Below are 21,057 nucleotides of genomic sequence, written 5' to 3'. Positions count from 1 at the left end.
TTTTTGACCGCGTAGTTTGAGGAGACTTCTATGGCTTTCAACAGTGATATTTTCAACCCGGGCGGTCGTGGTGCACGCCTGTAGTCCAGTACTGTGGAGGCAGGGGTTGGTGGATCGCACAAATGTTCCTAGCCTTCCTTCCCATGGGTGTCGAGGTGCCATACCCTTGCTCGCCAGGAGGAGGAGGAGGGAGTAGAGCAAGTGGACTTATTGCTATCTATTTCCATTTGTGCGGGGATAGTGTAGTCCCCTCACGTGTTATTTTTCCATGTGCTTCGGTTTCCTCCCACATGTATGAACATTAATTAGCAGAAAATATTTAAATGTACAAAAAATGCAGGATCTTCGTGAAAAAAGTCCTACAATTTACTGTGGCTTTCCTGGATAAATAAGCAACAAGGATGACTGATTAACCCTGTCATCTGTGCACTTGTGAATGGTAGACCCCTTTATCAGAACACCTGTGCTTGCTTGAAAAACTCAGACAGCCTGTCTCAGTTCCATACTGGGTTCTTACCATGCTCGATAGTGTGTACAGCTCAGATTCTTGAAAAATGTAAATATGGTTCCCCTTAGTTAACTTCTTCAGCAGACGAGGAAGCATTAGCTGGGTCATATATCCTGAATATTCAATTACTGCATGTCTATGCAGTTTATGTTTGGATGCAATTATGTGTGTGCTGTGTGCCTGTGTTTATGTATGCTGCCAGCACCACCGTGGAAACACCAAACTAAGCTCGTTAGGTGAGGTCTTACCCTCAGCCCCACCAAAACTAAGCACCTGCCTGGGTATTTTGTGCCATCAAACACTCCAGCCCCTCACCACCCCATGGGTGATGGGGCAGTTTCCCGCATCTCTGATTAGCACGGTTGGCTACGTACGGTGCGAAAGAAGTGCAACATTCATACATACAGTTGTGGGAGGAGTTTCTATACCTGGACAGTGTGCAAATTACTAATTCCGGTTTGGTAGAAGAGGTTTCACTTCGAATAAGGCGAGCAGCATTCTCTTTTCATGGGCTGTGTAACGCTGTGTGGAAGCTACCTGGCTTCTCGCCCCATTCGAAGCTTCAGGTCTTCCCGGCCACAGGAATGCCGTCTCTTCTCTATGCTTGCGAAAACTGAATCACTCTCAAGGAACATCTGCACCGGTTTGGAACATTCATGCTCGCTTGTGAGGAGCTCACAGATCCTTGAAAAATTTGAACACATTTCCATCGGTGAGCTCCTGCAGGCAGGATGTTGAACTGAGTGGACTTGCCAATTACTGTTACCAGCTGTGTCGAGATAGACCGCTATGGAGGAGGATCATGAGGGACTCTCCTGGGCAGTTGGAGGCAATCACCCTCCAGCAACAACGGAGGGCAGAGTAGCGATGGTTGCAAGAACGAGTGGTGCGCCGGGCAGCTTCAACGCAGCACGTTGGCACAGTAGGGAGCACAGGTGGTGCATCTGTGAGTCATTTCAGTCAGTCAACCCATGGCACCTGGGTCTGTCCCATGACTTGCTCTCAGTCAGCCTTCGATACTGCATGTGGCATCAAGGCACAGCAGTGCCGTGGTGTCGTCACCGCCAGTTAGCGGCGAACGGCGGTTGTTGTACGTATGCTGACCGTGTGGATGTGTGCACTGTGCAAATATGCGTTTGACCGTGCGTGTGTGTCAACTGTGTGAATATGTGTGCATGTGTATCTGTACTAACCATGCATGTCTATGTGTGGATGGTGTGTGTTTGCTGCCCATGGGCGTTACATGTTGTACATGTCCCTTCGCCGTATCGAAGTCGAAAAACACAGACGATACCACAGTGGCTGCTCCTCTGCACGGCGGTATCGCGGTCCCTTTGGTAGTTTTCCTGCCCTATAGATTAAGAACGTTTAGCTACCACGACATCATGATCGTGGCAATCTCTCAAATTGAGTACGAGAGGCTGTGAAAGAGCACATTTAGTCCAAACGTTGGAATGAATATCCTTGATATAATTTGCTTGATGTACGCATACGTCTTCTTTTTTAAAGTATATTTTTAACCTATATAATTGATTGAATGCTTGTGTGTCATTATATTACAGATCTTCCACATTGCTCAAGCTAGCTTCCTCATCAATGTGTTTGGATTAGCATTCATCCTGGACGTACATCTAAACCAGTGAGTATTCAAAGCTTTGCTTAATCTAGCAGTCTACTATTCCTAGGAAAAAGTGACCCCCTATTTAACATGTTATACACACACACTGCATTTTATTACCATTCACATCTAATTTTAGCTGTTTGATCCTAAAACCAACTCGGTACCTGCTCATGATGGAGAACGATTGGAAGATCGCACAGATCACAGTGATAACTCAAATGCTTGTATTTGTTTATTCTCTCTACAGTCAACATATTGCGATACAAAATTTGCATTGGTCAGCCCTGAGCCAGTGATGGAAATTCTGCATTGCTATAGGGGTCAGTTTCTCTACAGAGCATGCAGCCGCTGGGTGCCACGGTGGCAAGATGTTAACTACCTTGCCTGGTATACAGGAGTTCATGGGTTCAGTCCCGACCCTGACGCCTGTATTTTTGGAATTTGCATGTTCTCCCCGTGGTGGCGTGGATTTTTCTCCGGGTTCTCTGGTTTTTCCCTCAACATTTTGAATCAAAATGCGTTTAGAGTATTTGGCTGCTATACATTTCCACGCAATAAGCCACTTCATTGACATATTATTTGTGAAAAAGAGCTATATTGCTCCGTGAGCCCTACCTGGTAAAATAAAAAAATAGATTCGTTTAGTTTTAGCTGTTAGGACAACCACTGCTTACTGCTTGTTTAACTCTTGGGACCCGTATTACGTTACTCTGTTCAGGCCCAGACTGGCCCTGGCAAATGCCCAGTGGATCGGTTCACTCCGAGGGCCGGTAAGTCGTTAGGTGTGGGGAAATAGAAAATGTGATCCAAAAAAAAAAAATGTTCATTTAAATATTTCATTACCTCTAATGTGTACGCTTCATTGCCTATTTACACTTTCAATTAACATTAACTACCCATATTCAGCAGCCACCAAGATACTTCCTCAGCGGTCCATTTGTTTTTTGGACCAGCCCAAAGGTTACCTTAGAGATCGTACAGAAATTTGGGCCCGGTGTATTTACAAAAGCCTGGATCGATTTCTAGTCCCAGTCCGCGACTGGCTTTCCTCATACAATGTCAATGCAGCGGTTCCTTCTTTGTAAACGAGAGCGAATGTAAGTCTATTTGTGATTACGCCTTTGTCTGTGAGAACCTGTATAACTGCAATCAGTTTCTGTTGAATCGAACGTGGCTCCTCATCATCAATAAAAGCCGGCCATAATGATATCCATCACTCATTGATCTTTTCTATTCAATCTTCTTGATAATAGTATGTGTTTGGTCAATGGTAGAGAAACCTTTTCTTAATTCAACTTCTTGTTATGGTTGGTTGACCTCTAAAATGTGCATTAATCAGTTTCCTCGGATCTTAATTAATAATGCATACGCGATGCATTAGTCTGCCCTTGTGCTCTAATACGAGTGTCAACGCAAGCTATCAATAGCGTCTTCTTCAAAGTAAATTGACGATGCCCATGTGTAACGCCATTAAAGTGTTACTCCTATGTGTGTTTATGTAGAGAAGAAGACCATTTGGGAATGATCTTACGGATCTTGTGTGGACTGCACAAAGCATGTTTAACGAATGCTCGTGCAGTCACTTGCTCAAAATCGTGAACAAAAATGAGTACCACGCAATTCCTTTTGACAATCATCTCGTAAAAAGAATTAGTTCAGAAGATAATAGATTTTCACAACATAAATAAAAAACACTGTTAATAATAGCGTTTAATTATGGCTTTAATCTACATGTTAGAACAGTGTTAACTCCGGTCGCAATGACTGCCAATGGATTATCATTTCATGTTAAGCCAGCTGAAATGCATTCTCTCAAGAATGTATGTCAGTAGACGTGAATTATCAGTGACGTGCGTTCATGCATTGCACGCATCTTGTTTGATAATGAAAACCTGAACCATTGTCGGGACACATGAGAATTAAAGTGGTTAATGACAGGTCTATCCCATGTTATTGTTTTGTAGCGATCTGCTTTCGTCAAATTACATGGAAAAACATTTTAACGGTGAAGGAAGATCACTGCTGTCGAAGGTAAGAAACGATGTCATCAATGTTAGTTTATTTTTTTAATTGAGATCGCAATACGTGTTTGCTATTACGCATGTGTCGATTGCCACCTTGGACACCAGATGTTCCATCCCAGGTGATTATTCTAGTGAAATATATATATATATTTTTATGCTTTTAATACACACTTCACAAAGTGATGTCACAGGTGTGGATGGGTTTTTTTTGTTTACGCTTGACCTTTGGAAAACATTTTTTTAAGTTGAGTGACCAACGATACCGGAGCGGACACGAAAGTTTCAACACGGTGGAAACACGATTGTTTCTCAATGGTAGATTATAAAGAAACATTGCCACGAAACTTTTAACATTTAAAAAGAAATTACAATATGTTTAAGCAGTCCTTATAAACCCCCAGAGGCAAACTCACTGTCTCACGGCTTAAAATTAATGCTAACAATTCCATTTTTTTGAAGTGTGAATGTGCAACTTAATGGCAAATAACATCTAATAATACTAATGTCCCTTCTCCAATCTGTATTTTGGACAATATCTTCTTATGTCGCCTTGAATAAGCCTTGGTGGCCATGTATCCCTGCGCCTGAGCCTCTTCAGATTTGTATTTTGTTAGTATCTTCATACAACCTGTCATTGTAGCTCTTCCGTCTTTATACATGGTTTAGATTAATACTGTACATTTTTTTGTTAAGCTCTTAGTTTGTAAGCGCCTGGATGTCTACATCATTTTACATTGCAATGCCTTTTCATTGTTGACAAATGCGAGGAATAGCGGTGTTTGCTATTCACTTATCTTTTTCTAGAATCTGCTTGGAAGTATGTGTGTGTGGTAAAAAATAATGAATGATCTATACAAATCAAGGTTGTGATCCCATTGAAGAATGTGTAATTTTTTTGTCCTCGTATTTCCATTTAGTTTGTATTGGGTTTTTTGTTGTTGTTGCCCTGTCTCGATCGTGCAGTCTCGTTTGCTGTACCAACATCAAGGTTTACATTAGGGGACTCAGTGGGGGGTCACTCATTCCCCAGGGTCTGGAACTGCCCCCAGCCATCCGTGCTTTCGCCTCTCTCTGTATAATAATAATAATTCAACTGTATAATGCGCATACTAAATAGGGAAGGCCACTTTAAAGAGATGCCCACTGTTTCTGTAGAGTCGAGATGTGATCAATTTTAAACGCTACATTAATACAAATTGTATTGTAACGCATTGTAACTAATATATCCCCCAGAGAAGTCAGTTGGTTTGGGTCATGGAATTATGTTTTCTTAATATGACCGACATTAATCAATCAACGGGTTTTGTTTTTTTAAGTTTAATATATGTCGTGCGGTTTCCTCTTCTCTGTTATTCTGCGCGGTGTAAACGCATTGCCCCGTTGTGTGCTGCAGGGTGGAGAGCACTGCTACTACCAGGGGAAGATACGTGGAGTCGTCTTCTCCGTTGTGGCCATCTCCACTTGCCAGGGATTGCAGTACGTGGCAAAACGCCCCTTTTATGCGTGCGTTTATATAACGACTGTAATATAGGGGTTTTTTGTTAGATCGCGTGGATATAAATGTGTCGTTAAACCCACCACCACCCGACACAACCAATTATTAAGGTTTGTCACGTAAACAGAACATGCAAATTCGTTACTCGTACAACACATCGGTGTGTTGAAAAGCAAATCCACAACATTTACAATCTGAGTACGACGTTTTGCCAGTAATGTCAAATAGCTTCAATGGGCGACAGACAGATAACGACTGTACGGGGGTAATTCATTAACACCCCATGCCACGTTTAATATATATATGTAACAACTTAAGGATGTGTCTGGCGCTCCAGAAGCAGAACGTTTGAGCAGCAGACCACGTGTAGTCGTACTTGCTCAAGTCAGCCAGCTTCCACACTCTGGCTACCGGTTCAAGTCGGCGAGAGATAACACGAGTAGAGAGATTCGGCTGTAGGGATGTGAAATCTACTGCGTGGGTTTTCGTGCTTCCTGCTGTACAACTTTCTGACGTGTCCTTATGTTGCACTGCGCATTGTTCGGCACGACGTTTGGAGGTTTCGTTCCACGTAATGGGGGCCTCTTCGGCAACCGATTAAACTGAACCGATTCAGCTCCTGAAGAAGCTGCCAGTATGAAGATTGGCATCTGTGTTCAGGTGACAGGAATTGATTATAACTGGGATCTATCTGGTGGTGGTGCGTGGAACTTTGCTTTACAGTTTATTGCACAGTTTTGATAGACCCAGGTTGACTGAGAAACATGTCCAGGTTTGGTATACAGTGAAGAAGGTGGAAACTTTACTTGAGGTGGTGGAGTAGTGAGATAGTCAACTCTAATTCTAGATTTGAAGCTTTCGTGACTGCAAGGATTCATATTTTTAGGTTTTTTAGGTAAAGTCACGTAGGTACAAAATTTAAATTAATAAAAGTAAAATAAAATAAAACAAAATAAAAAATCACGACGTTTCGGAAGCAACACAAGCCTCCGTCTTCAGGTGGAACCGTCACAGCCACGACAGCTGTATCAAGTAAATGAGAGATCACAAGAAATACCACCCCGTATATATAATGGTTGAGGGGGGAAGGGCCAGGAACGGCACACTTTTTATTAATATGGTAAGGTGAGGCTTAAGACTAAGAATATACTGCGTAACAAAGGACTGAGCCTTTGTTATGGAGAGGTGCGATTTGTAACTAACACCTAGCATACATAACAAAAGTGTGAAAAAAGAAAGCAAGTAAAAACTAAAACTGGTAAAACAACAAACTGGCTGTCTATCATTAACCTGTAATAGTTGTCTGTCAAATAATACGGTCCAAATAAGTGTAGTTACATCTTTTTTGCATGGTTAATCACATCTTTCCAATGATTACTCAGTTTGTAACCCTCATCACGGTTGAAATTATGTCTGTGTTTGTATATTTGTATGGCTTCGTGTACAAACCTTTGATGGTAGCCAGGAGGTTTGCAAAGCACCTTGGTCTCGGAAAAGACAATTTCATGAGAGCCCACAGAGTTGTAGCAGTGATCGGCAACAGCCAAAGAATCAGTTCTGCCGTGTTTCAGATCTGACTTGTGCTCGCGGACACGATCAGAAACATGACGTTTCGTTTCTCCAATGTAGCAATCACCACAACTGCAACTCAGTTTGTAGACTCCAGGATACTGTAAGTCAGGAACGACATCCTTCACAGATGGAATCAGATCACGGATTTTATGCATTGTACTGAATCGGACTTGGATCTTATGTTTGTTTAGAATTTTGGAGATCTTTTTGGTCACGCCTGCTATGTATGGTAACGTGATAGTTTTGGTTGGAGTTTCATGTGGCTGTTTCTGTATGGTGGGAGAAACAGCTTGGCGTATGGTGCGGTCAGAGTATCCGTTCATCCTGAGGGCCCGATGTACATGTCTTAATTCACCGGCCAGGTGGTGTTTGTCAGAAATGCCATGGGCTCTGTGGTATAGCGTTTTGATGAGAGAATTCTTTAGAGATGGGTGGTGGTGGGAATCCGGTTTCAAGTAGGAATCTGTGTGGGTGGCTTTCCTGTACACAGAATGTCCCAAGGATCCGTCAGTTCTCCTCTCACACAGAATATCCAAGAATGGTAGTTTACCATCTTTCTCCACTTCCATGGTGAATCTGATGGATGGGTGTCTGGAATTGATGTGGTCCAAGAAGTGGTTCAATGCTGGGAGGCCATGTGGCCAGATGACGAAAGTGTCATCCACATACCTCTTCCACAGGGAAGGACGCAGGGTGGATGTCTGGATGGCGTCTGATTCAAACTTTTCCATGAACATGTTGGCTATCACTGGTGACAAGGGGGAGCCCATAGGGGTACCCTCATTCTGTTTGTAGAAGGTACCATTCCAGGTAAAATAGGTGTTGGTGAGGCAATCCCTAACCAGCGCAGGTACATCAGTATTCAATCCATGTTGGACTAAGTCCTCAATTAATGTTAGGGTGTCCGGTACTGGGACTTTGGTAAACAGATTATACTACATCAATACTGACGAGGATGTCATCAGGAGATAGTACCATGTCCTTAACCATAGAGACTAATTGGGTTGCTTTGAGTACTGCCGAAGAGGTCTTGCCTGTGAAGGGAAGCAGAGTATCTGATAGAAACCGGGCTAGTTTGTAAGTAGGGGAGTTTATCATCGACACGATGGGTCGTAGCGGGGTGCCTTCTTTATGGATCTTGGGAAGACCATAGAGTCTGGGAGGTCTTGCCGCCGATGGTTTTAGAGAGGGACGTATGCTTGGTTCGATTAGGGAAATCGAACTCGTGATGATGCTGTTGGTTTTTGTCGTTAGGCTTTTAGTGGGATCGTTTTTAATTTTGGAGTAACTCCCATCATTAAGTAGGTCCAGGATTTTGTTGTTGTATGAATCTTTATCCATGATGACCGTGGCATTGCCCTTGTCTGCCGAGAGGATGACTATATCATCTCTCTTTTTTAGGTCCGTGAGTTCAGAGCGTTCGTTTTTGCTGATGTTACTAGTGGGTTTCTTAGCATTCTTAAGAATAGTAGCTATTTCAGCTCTTGCTACATCCGCATGGATGTGTCCTATGTCTCTGAGGGCTACATCAATCTGAGAAATCACATCTTCTGCTGGTATATATTAAGGGGTGACGGCGAAATTTAGTCCTTTGGCCAGTACCGTTTTTAGATTGTCAGAAATTGGGATGTTACTCTGATTAATCACGGTCTTGATAACATCCAGCTTTGTAATGTGTGGCTCTGGTTTCTTTTTAGATAGGAGGTTGAATTTAGAAATCAGGTTAGCTTTGCATTTGGCTGACATTGAGTCAGCAGAAGCAGAAGTCATGTTATCAACGTGGTTCCAATCGGAAGGTGACATTTTTTGTGTTAACATTAAATGTGTTTGTAAGAGAGTCTTGTCTAAATTATCGAGTTCAGATCGGAGTAACCTTATTCTCTCCGAGATTAGTGATAGACTAGCTTTAAATAAGATCTGTTTAGAGTTCGGTGAGGACACAGCAGCGGATGTGAGTGTGAAAGCGATGGGTATTACCTTGTTATCTCGGCATCTCTTGAGGAAGGCCAGCGTCTAGAGAATCTGTGACTTCTTGTCTCGTTGTCTGTTAAAAACTCTAACAGATAGGTGGAATTCCTCCCCATAGAGGGCATTAATTCTAGATTTGAAGCTTTCGTGACTGCAAGGATTCATATTCTTAGGTTTTTTCGGTAAAGTAACGTAGGTAAAAAATGTAAATTAATAAAAGTAAATTAAAATAAAACAAAATAAAAAATCACGACGTTTCGGAAGCAACACAAGCCCCCGTCTTCAGGTGGAACCGTCACAGCCACGACAGCTGTATCAAGTAAATGAGAGATCACAAGAAATACCACCCCGTATATATAATAGTTGAGGGGGGAAGGGCCAGGAACGGCACACTTTTTATTGATATGGTAAGGTGAGGCTTAAGACTAAGAATAGACTGCGTAACAAAGGACTGAGCCTTTGTTATGGAGAGGTGCGGTTTGTAACTAACACCTAGCATACATAACAAAAGTGTGAAAAAAGAAAGCAAGTAAAAACTAAAACTGGTAAAACAACAAACTGGCTGTCTATCAGTAACCTGTAATAGTTGTCTGTCAAATAAGATGATCAAAATAAGTGTAGTTACATCTTTTTTGCATGGTTAATCACATCTTTCCAATGATTACTCAGTTTGTAACCCTCATCACGGTTGAAATTATGTCTGTGTTTGTATATTTGTATGGCTTCGTGTACAAACCTTTGATGGTAGCCAGGAGGTTTGCAGAGCACCTTGGTCTCGGAAAAGACAATTTCATGAGAGCCCACAGAGTTGTAGCAGTGATCGGCAACAGCCGAAGAATCAGTTCTGCCATGTTTCAGATCTGACTTGTGCTCGCGGACACGATCAGAAACATGACGTTTCGTTTCTCCAATGTAGCAATCACCACAACTGCAACTCAGTTTGTAGTCTCCAGGATACTGTAAGTCAGGAACGACATCCTTCACAGATGGAATCAGATCACGGATTTTATGCATTGTACTGAATCGGACTTGGATCTTATGTTTGTTTAGAATTTGGGAGATATTTTTGGTCACGCCTGCGATGTATGGTAACGTGATAGTTTTGGTTGGAGTTTCATGTGGCTGTTTCTGTATGGTGGGAGAAACAGCTTGGCGTATGGTGCGGTCAGAGTATCCGTTCATCCTGAGGGCCCGATGTACATGTCTTAATTCACCGGCCAGGTGGTGTTGGTCAGAAATGCCATGGGCTCTGTGGTATAGCGTTTTGATGAGAGGATTATTTTGAGATGGGTGGTGGTGGGAATCCGGTTTCAAGTAGGAATCTGTGTGGGTGGCTTTCCTGTACACAGAATGTCCCAAGGATCCGTCAGGTCTCCTCTCAAACAGAATATCCAAGAATGGTAGTTTACCATCTTTCTCCACTTCCATGGTGAATCTGATGGATGGGTGTCTGGAATTGATGTGGTCCAAGAAGTGGTTCAATGCTGGGAGGCCATGTGGCCAGATGACGAAAGTGTCATCCACATACCTCTTCCACAGGGAAGGACGCAGGGTGGATGTCTGGATGGCGTCTGATTCAAACTTTTCCATGAACATGTTGGCTATCACTGGTGACAAGGGGGAGCCCATAGGGGTACCCTCATTCTGTTTGTAGAAGGTACCATTCCAGGTAAAATAGGTGTTGGTGAGGCAATCCCTAACCAGCGCAGGTACATCAGTATTCAATCCATGTTGGACTAAGTCCTCAATTAATGTTAGGGTGTCCGGTACTGGGACTTTGGTAAACAGATTATACTACATCAATACTAACGAGGATGTCATCAGGAGATAGTACCATGTCCTTAACCATAGAGACTAATTGGGTTGCTTTGAGTACTGCCGAAGAGGTCTTGCCTATGAAGGGAAGCAGAGTATCTGATAGAAACCGGGCTAGTTTGTAAGTAGGGGAGTTTATCGTCGACACGATGGGTCGTAGTGGGGTGCCTTCTTTATGGATCTTGGGAAGACCATAGAGTCTGGGAGGTCTTGCCGCCGATGGTTTTAGAGAGGGACGTTTGCTTGGTTCGATTAGGGAACTCGAACTCGTGATGATGCTGTTGGTTTTTGTCGTTAGGCTTTTAGTGGGATCGTTTTTAATTTTGGAGTAACTCCCATCATTAAGTAGGTCCAGGATTTTGTTGTTGTATGAATCTTTATCCATGATGACCGTGGCATTGCCCTTGTCTGCCGAGAGGATGACTACATCATCTCTCTTTTTTAGGTCCGCGAGTTCAGAGCCTTCGTTTTTGCTGATGTTACTAGTGGGTTTCTTAGCATTCTTAAGAATAGTAGCTATTTCAGCTCTTGCTACATCCGCATGGATGTGTCCTATGCCTCTGAGGGCTACATCAATCTGAGAAATCACATCCTCTACTGGTATATATTTAGGGGTGACGGCGAAATTTAGTCCTTTGGCCAGTACCGTTTTTAGATTGTCAGAAATTGGGATGTTATTCTGATTAATCACGGTCTTGTTAACATCCAGCTTTGTAATGTGTGGCTCTGGTTTCTTTTTAGATAGGAGGTTGAATTTAGAAATCAGGTTAACTTTGCATTTGGCTGACATTGAGTCAGCAGAAGCAGAAGTCATGTTATCACCGTGGTTCCAATCGGAAGGTGACATTTTTTGTGTTAACATTAAATGTGTGTGTTTGTAAGAGAGTCTAAAAACTCTAACAGATAGGTGGAATTCCTCCCCGTAGAGGGCATTAATTCTAGATTTGAAGCTTACAAACTGAGTAATCATTGGGAAGATGTGATTAACCATGCAAAAAAGATGTAACTACACTCATTTGGACCATCTTATTTGACAGACAACTATTACAGGTTATTGATAGACAGCCAGTTTGTTGTTTTACCAGTTTTAGTTTTTACTTGCTTTCTTTTTTCACACTTTTGTTATGTATGCTCGGTGTTAGTTACAAACCGCACCTCTCCATAACAAAGGCTCAGTCCTTTGTTATGCAGTCTATTCTTAGTCTCAAGCCTCACCTTACCATATTAATAAAAAGTGTGCCGTTCCTGGCCCTTTCCCCCTTAACCATTATATATACGGGGTGGTATTTCTTGTGATCTCTCATTTACTTGATACAACTGTCGTGGCTGTGACGGTTCCACCTGAAGACGGAGGCTTGTGTTGCTTCCGAAACGTCGTGATTTTTTATTTTGTTTTATTTTATTTTACTTTTATTAATTTAATTTTTTTGCCTACGTGACTTTACCGAAAAAACCTAAGAATATAGTCAACTCTAGATTTAAAAAAAGGTCGCGAGTCTTTAAGTCAAAGTCTGGTGTCGACTTGGCCCATTTTCTTTCGGTGGGCCGATAACACGAGCGGCACGAGCTTGTTGCGAGTCAGTGGTCTTCGTAAAGAAGAGGACGTTGAGATGGGTTGAAGCACGAGAGCAGGATGGAGGTGGGAAACCAAGGAGGAAGTAAAATAGGCACCCAGAGGCTTACAACCAAGGTGGCGATCAGAGTGAGAGCTGAGCCTGGAAGACAGGTGTGGGTTATGCAACAAATGCAGGGTCTCACGGAATTAAAGGCGAGTTATAGCAGTCTCAGTGCCTTGACTATGCTGCGGTCTTGACCTTGTGAAGTATACCGTATCCAAATGTGAGTCTGTCTCTATATAAAAACAAAGATCCCTCGTCTAGCCTTAGAAAAATATTGGGGCAAGTGTTGTTAGCGAGCACCTATGAAGGTCGGGACACGAGGGGGTGGGTGGCCAGCACCACGGCCCCAGTGGCAATGTTTTTACACACCGCACCAGATATTCATTTTAGGCTGAGTCGACCTAGGGGAGGCCCAGGACCCGTTCAGATGATCGCCACTGATGTTGGCCGAGAACGGGAATCAAACTCGGTTCACCGCTAACCGCTACTGCCGCTCCCCATATATGTCACTACGATATGTACACACACGCGCTCGCGAGCGGGAAGCCCTTTGAGATTGAACGGTAATAAATTATTTCGAGGGCTTGCGGTTATTTCGTCAACCCCCCCACTCCCTTCACAGCCCCTCCCAGATGGCACATGGCCTGTCCGTTGTAAGATTTTGAATGGGGCTTTCTTCACATGCCTATCCGTTGTATGATTTTAAATGGGGCTTGCTTCACACGCTGAGCTATCTTTAAATGATTGAGTGAAAACGCGGCACCAGGACCAACTTATTTATGTTATTCACGCTTCTTAACCCAGGAAAGCCTCAATGATGTTGCTCAGGAGGGTCCTACGAAATGATCGCTATAGGGGGCGATGTTGCTGCTTTGTATAATAATTTGCAGAGGTAATTTTTCAGCAATCGGATTTTTGGCCAATACAATACCTGTTACATTGTGGCTAGGAGATGTTAATCATCTCGCCTGGTATGCGGGAGGTCGTGGGTTCAATCCCAACGGTGACGTTCGCATGTTCTGCCCGTGGTCGTGTGGATTTTTCTCCGGGCACTCCCGTTTTTCCCTCCACATTTAGATTTGACTGCGATACATTTCCACGCGATAAGCCACTTCGTTGAGCTATATTTTGTGATAGCCAGGTCGCTTCCGAAAAATAGCTACATAGCTCAATGGGCCTTACCTGGTAAAATAAAATTTGTTAAGTAATTTTCAGTTGTAGTTTGTAGCTGCTGGGCAATGTGCAGAATTGTGGCCTCTCGCACATTGCCCAAGCCTCTGCGAGTGCAGAGGGCATCGGAGAGCTGCAGCAGTGTGGACTTGCTTCCCCTAATGTGCATGGCTGAGCGTGTATGTGAGCACACGCTGCCGTGCACGTGTGTCACAAAGATCGCAGCGTGATTGGTCGACACGGGCCCTCCGTAGGTGGGGATTGGGCCCCATGGGGGGTTGGCAGTCGATTGATTTCGCTTCAGAGTACAAATAGGAGATAGAGGGCAAGGTGTCAGTCGTAAACAAAGTTTCATTTATTTGTCATATATCAACAATTTACTTGGGAAGCCACTGACAATGGAAATTATAATGGCTGCACTGTGCCTTGCTGATAATAGGGTTTGCAGATGAGGGGGTGATGCTTGGAAGAGTTCTAGAGTATTCGTTTTTTTTCAAACCTATAAAAATAGATTAAAATATGTAAATTTAGACAAGTAATATATACAACCACCGTAAATCTTTGCTGTACAGAAATGTCCGTAACTGTACAATGACTTTTGGAAGGCACATTGAGCACTGAAGCCGATTGAAACCGTTTTTTGTTGGGTGATTGCAAGCGAGTTTAATTTTGCCACAAAACCTCTCCCACCCACGGGGAGCGCCTTCATTGGGACGGTGGCGTGCCCATCCGGATAACGGAAGAGTCGGAAAATACAGCGCCAGCTTTGCCGATCGAATAGGCGTCCCAGCCTTCTAAACGTTTAATTTTGCAAAGCCATCACACACGGCATCCGGGCGTGCTGAGTATACGAGTCCCTGATTGTGCCACCAGAATACGCCTGGTGTCTTGGGCAGTCATTCGTGGTGCGCACTCACACATTTGGCGGTTGCTCGATCTTCCATTTCACACCTTTATTAATTTTGGATTTCGCCTCGATATTGGATTTGGTCCTCATATATAATGATATAATTAACTTACATCGTTATGGGATGCTATTAGCATGAATAACGCTATATACAGTACACGTAAAATTAAAATATGATTTGCATGTGCTTATGAAGGAATAAAGTACTATATGTGGAGCTGGCCAATGTAAACATTTAAAATACAATTGTAGCCTGTTTTGTTTTGTTCAAATGCCATACAAAAGTAGAAGCATTCTAAATAAACTAAACTATTGTATTTACCAGGTTAAGCCCACTGAGCTATTATCTCTTTTTCAGAAGTGACCTGGCCACAAATTATAGCTCAACGAAGTCGTTTATCATGTGGACATTTTTGCAGCCAAATACTCTAAACGCATGTTTCTACATGTGGAGGGAGGATCTGAAGAAAAATCCACGCAACCACAGGAAGAACATGCAAACTCCAACTATACAGTCGTCAGGGTCGGGATCAAACCCACGACCTCCTGCATACCAGGCGAGGAAGATAACATCTCGCTGGCCATAGGAAGCCCACTATTAATCACCAGTGGGGGTGTAGTGCCAAATATAATAAAGTCATATATCACTTCATATGTTCATATAGCTTCGGTTTACCAGACTTATTATCCCCCCCCCCTTTACAAACAAACGGACAAGCAGCAGACAGTTGGACAGAGATAACAGATTCACTCATCCAACCTGAGCTGGAGAGTGATAACAAAGAAACAATCAAATATTCACGTCGTTTTCACAAACTTTAATAATACGAAGCATTTTTTGTTTTTCAATATTACTTTCAACCAATTTATAGATGTAACCATGTGTTATAATGAGGCCTGGCAGTAATTACAACGGCCTTTCCGTGAAAACAGTTTGTTCAAAGTGAATTTCACATGCGTCATTGCAACAACAAGGCGTGAGCGGTAGTCAAAGTTGCAATTACCCACAACTCTAAAGGTACAGTAATCCCTCGTTTTACACGGCAGATGTATTCCTGAAAATGTCCGCGTTAAGAGGAAACCGCGTGCAGCGAAGAATTGCCGTCACCGAATCACATCTGCACTATATAATCAGCCTGCCGTCATCCCATGGCAGGACAAAGAACTGAGATGAGCTTCCCCATAAAAATCTTCGTTTCCCTAATCGTGGTCCACACCTGGCTGGGGCAGCGAGTCCAATCCCTCCCCCACCCCTTCGCACAGTCCTGCCGTGTCGAATTCGAGTTGCTGCTCGGGAAGTTTCTGTTCCCTTCCAATGCCGATTGGCGTATCGCGTTGTGTCACAATTACAACAAAGGACTGAGACGAGACTACGCCACTGCCTACTGAATCATTCCGCGCATTTGCCCAGATTCCCACAACCGCTCAGACGCGTAGCTGGAAACAGTAGTTTGTTGTCGATCGCTCAGAAGGGCGCGCTCCACATTATAATGGTTACGCTCTGCACTATAATGGACGCGCTCCGCGTTATAACAGGCGCGTTGTCGCTCTGTGCAAAGAAGAACTGTGCCATTGCGAAAACGAGTTGTACGAAAATGTGTTAAGCGAGGACTTACCGTACATCATTTATTACAAAAATTGCGGACTTTCGTCGATAACACTGCCGTACAAAGGAACAAATATATAATAGGTGACATTTCGGGTAATGGCCCTTATTGGCCAGTAGTGGCTACGCAGGTGGCCTGTATTTGAGTACTGTGGAGGCAGCAACGAGGGTTGGCGAATCGCACACAGACGTTGTGAAACTCCCTTAACATCCTGGGCATCGCGGTGCCATACGGCCTTCTCACCGGGAGAAGGCCGTTCAGCAAGTGGACCAGACGCCATTCTGTTTCCATCTGTAAGGGGATAGCGTGTTGCCCCATTGCACGTGTGGATTTTATCCCCGGTGTTCCGGTTTTTTTTATCACACATATGAACACTAATTAGTTTGAAACCATCTGAAAATAAAAACCCAATGCGGTGCCCACCTGACAAAGAGTCCGTTGGCTCAGTGTGCCTCTCTTGGATAAATAATAATACAGTGGAACCTCGGTATACGACCGCTTTGAAATACGTCGAATTTGGTATACGTCGTGTTTTTTTCGAGAAAAATGATTTGGGATACGACGTCTTGCTTGGGATACGACGCGTTTGCTAGAACTTGTATGGGTCGGGATGAGTTACCGCGTACAGTACCCGCGTATGCCCTGTTCACGACTGAAACAAAGCGAGAGGGGCGGGGTGGCGTGGGGTAGAGGGGCGGGGGACGTGGGGGAGAGGGGCGGGGGACGTGGGGGAGAGGGGCGGGGGACGTGGGGGAGAGGGGCGGGGGACGTGGGGGAGAGGGGCGGGGGACGTGGGGGAGAGGGGCGGGGGACGTGGGGGAGAGGGGCGGGGGACGTGGGGGAGAGGGGTGGGGGACGTGGGGGAGAGGGGCGGGGGACGTGGGGGAGAGGGGTGGGGGACGTGGGGGAGAGGGGTGGGGGACGTGGGGGAGAGGGGTGGGGGACGTGGGGGAGAGGGGCGGGGGACGTGGGGGAGAGGGGTGGGGGACGTGGGGGAGAGGGGTGGGGGACGTGGGGGAGAGGGGCGGGGGACGTGGGGGAGAGGGGCGGGGGACGTGGGGGAGAGGGGTGGGGGACGTGGGGGAGAGGGGCGGGGGACGTGGGGGAGAGGGGTGGGGGACGTGGGGGAGAGGGGCGGGGGACGTGGGGGAGAGGGGCGGGGGACGTGGGGGAGAGGGGCGGGGGGCGTCGTGGGCTGCCCCCATGGAGGGTGAAGCCCCGGGTCGAGGCACGCGCGACGTGTGGGGTTGAGGCACGCCACGTGACCAGCGCAGCTGGCAGCAGCGCGGTCACGTGGCTTCTGTATGCATTTTTGTAATTAGTGTCTAAATTATTTTATACAACCCCATTAATGTATAATATGCCATATAAAATATAATTTATTTTCCTCTGGAGCGGATAATTTCCTTTCACTGTATTTCTTATGGGAAAAATTCGTTTGGTATACGTCATTTTCGGTATAAGTCCTACCTTCTGGAACGAATTAACGACGTACACCGAGGTTCCACTGTAAATAAGTAAATTCTTCACAGCATATAGAGGGGCTCTCTATGTCTTTGCTGTGCGAGAGTGAACTATTTCCAAAGATATCACCTATTAATTATGTACGTTTCCTTTTAAGGCCACAGTGCTGTTGACAAATGTGTGGAGGTTATTTGTGCTTGTGCACCACTGCCGATGCGGTGTCACCAAATATTCATTTGTTACGATCAACAATGTGTTGTTGTTGCAGTACCTTGAAACATTCTCAGGAATATATTCTTGTAAAACAAAACAGCAAAGTGTAAAGCTATAGATGTGCACGACCATATTTCTAATCAATGCTGTTGTTTTCCATTTTGCAGTGGAATGTTTGGTGATGGGAACTTTACTTACCTGATACTTCCTTTGAGAAAGAGCAGTAAACAGGTAAGATTAATCCATGATAGAGGTTTTCTTGGATTAGATCACGTACAACTAGTAAGGGTTGTCAGGTAAACAGAACATGCCAATTCGTCACGAGTACAGCACCCCTGTGTGTTGGAGAGCCAAGCCACAACATTTACAATCTGAGTACGACGTTTCGCCAGTAATTACAACTAGCTTCATCAGGCGACAGCCAGATATGTGGAGAAGTCTACCTGTTTCGTTCCTTATATAGAGGTAAGATGAATATGATGTTATAGTTCGAAGATCTGCACAGCATATATTAAACGAGGTGGTTGATCTTTTGGGCCTGATTCAAATAGAGTTAGTTTTCACACTTTATGCAGAATTACAGAAGTTCTGCAAAAGTGATTCTGCTAGATTTTGCCATGAGGGATCAATTGAGCCTCATTCCCCAAAATATCCTGTCGCCAATTGGTAGCCGGAGCAGTGCCATGGGAAATTGGGGCCACGTGTGTGTGTGTTAGAGAGAGATACTAGGTGTCGCGGTAGTGTAGCGGTTAGCACACTGCGCTATGAACCCGGAAACCCGAGTTCCGATTCCCGCTCATGGCCAACACCAGTGACGATTAATTGAACCGGTCCTGGGCCTCCCCTAGGTCGACTCTGTTTCAAATGAGCACCTGGTGTGGTGTGTAAACATTGTCACTAGGGAGACAAAGGCGATCGGGGGGTTCATTGTATATGTGGGTGTTTATGAGCGCAAGAATGTCATTGACGCGCTATTTGGACAATGCGTGACGTTTGCTGTGCATACTAAGATTGTTCCATGTTAACAATGGCATACCGATTACAGTTGATGTTATTTTACCAAGAAGAGTGTAGTGATTTAAATTTCCATTTTGTTATCCATGCCGTATGTACAATGGGTGTCCATAATCTGTGTTCAGTGGAGCGGTGCTGCAATAGGTGGATGGGTGCATTATGAACCCGGCGATCCGAGTCTCAATCCCGGCCATGGCTAACATCAGTGTCAAGTGATTTTTAAACCAGTCCTGGTCCCTCCCTCCTTTTAAACAAACCGCACTGACCAGCACGGTGAAGTATGGTTAAACAACCCCAGTTATGGAAGAGGCCTTCATCCAGCAGTGACTTAACAAAGGGCTGTAAATGTATTTTTATATATTTATATAGCTTTACAAGGACGGACTGCGACGTGTCAGACACTATTATGAATAATTAAGTAACTCGATGATTCACGTTTGATGTGTGCAGGACAAGGAGCACCCACATGCCGTCTACAGAAACACGGGACTGGGCCCCGCGGTCAGGCCATTTGCTTACGGTCAGAAACGAAAAAAACATCTCCCCGCTTATTTTGGCATCTCACGCCGCATGCAGACACGCACGCGCATCTCTTCAGTGCGTGCGCGTTGTACCTCCCTTTGCAATGGAGCGGTGGCGCAGTGATTATCACGCTGCGCGATTAACCCGGCGACCTGGGTTTGATTCTCCGGTGACGACAAACGTCTGTAGCAAGTGACGTCTGAACCGATCCTGCATGACCCTCCTTTACCAGCCCACGCTGTACAGCGTGGTGAAGTATAGTCAGAGCAACCTCCACGATCGACAGGGCTTGGGGGGAGTCCTTCATCCAGCAGTGGATTGACAAATGGCTGTAAATTGTGATTATGTTATTCATCTCCTTTGTAAATTGATAAGAAGAGTGATCAACACTGCTTGTTATTCACAATTGAACCCAGATGGGAATACTGTGGCGAGGGTTATGTTTAGAGGTGGGCTTGACAATGGAAATACCGTTTGTTGTATTTTTTTTGCTGTTTTGTGTTTGACCAGGTAAGGCCCACTGCACTATATAGCCCTTTTTCAGAAGTGATCTGACCACAATTGATAGCTCAACGAAGCGGCTCATCGCGTGGGAATGTATAGTAACCAAATGCTAATACATACATGTTTCTAAATGTGAAGGGAAAAACCGGAGGAATCAGACAAAAATCCATGCGACCATACAAACTTCAAATATATATCGAACCCACGACCTCCTGTATGCCGGGTCATTACCCGAAATGTCACCTATCATATATTTGATCTTGCCGGCGTGGCGCTCAACTCGTGTCGTGCGATTCGTGGCATGGCTCTCCGCAAGTTTACTGCCCAGTGCATCCAAGGGACGAGGTCACCAGGCTGTAGCTCTCCATTGCAATGGCTACTGGGCGAGATGAACTGGGCATCTGGCACAACAATGACACTTTTGGCCGTGATTACATTCATCAAGGGATGCAACGTTGGTATGGCTCTGCCTACTTGGTTGAACTGAATTAATAAATATAAATAGCCATGAGCTAGAATAAGACTAGCTTTTACCTTTGCTTGCAATAAAACAGGAAGTGTTAAGATGTTCAAACACCAAATAGAAACCTTTTTGAAAAGCATCAAGTCGACATTAACCACACGTACTTGTGGCAAAACATAGAAAGAAACATGCTCACGTAGGTAAAAAAAATCAAAATTAATAAAAGTAAAATAAAAATCACGACGTTTCGGACGCAACACAAGCTTCCGTCTTCAGATTTTTTACCTACGTGACTTTACCGAAAAAACCTAAGAATATGAATACTTGCAGTCACGAAAGCTTCAAATCTAGAAGGAATTAAGAAACTGCTGTTTATAGCGTCGGTAAGTGTATGTGTCCATTTTGTGATTTTAATGGCGTCTCACGAGTCACCCACAGTAGCTGTGGTTCGGTGTTTTATTGATACAAATATCTTTGCATACAGAACGCACATCGCTCAAACAAGATCCTGACGTGAAGAGTGATGTACTGCGTACAATTTCTATCAAAAGGATAAAGAGGATGGTATGTA

General features: G+C 44.4%; 1 protein-coding gene across 1 annotated transcript in view; it reads left to right on the top strand.

Annotated features, from left to right (window-relative positions):
• Positions 1–21,057, top strand: part of LOC144724778 (disintegrin and metalloproteinase domain-containing protein 11-like) — a 95,396-nt gene that overhangs the window by 7,387 nt on the left and 66,952 nt on the right. The window contains exons 3-8 of the mRNA XM_078604165.1: positions 2,071–2,147; positions 4,094–4,160; positions 5,547–5,629; positions 18,151–18,214; positions 19,448–19,517; positions 20,971–21,050. Of these exons, the coding sequence (XP_078460291.1) occupies positions 2,071–2,147; positions 4,094–4,160; positions 5,547–5,629; positions 18,151–18,214; positions 19,448–19,517; positions 20,971–21,050 (441 nt within the window). The remainder of the gene's footprint in view (positions 1–2,070; positions 2,148–4,093; positions 4,161–5,546; positions 5,630–18,150; positions 18,215–19,447; positions 19,518–20,970; positions 21,051–21,057) is intronic.

This window comes from Lampetra planeri, chromosome 21 (assembly GCF_965212315.1).
Source record: "Lampetra planeri chromosome 21, kcLamPlan1.2.h2, whole genome shotgun sequence".
Lineage (NCBI taxonomy): Eukaryota > Metazoa > Chordata > Hyperoartia > Petromyzontiformes > Petromyzontidae > Lampetra > Lampetra planeri.
Note: the sequence above shows the minus strand (reverse complement) of the source record. Positions and strands in the feature narration are given on the sequence as shown.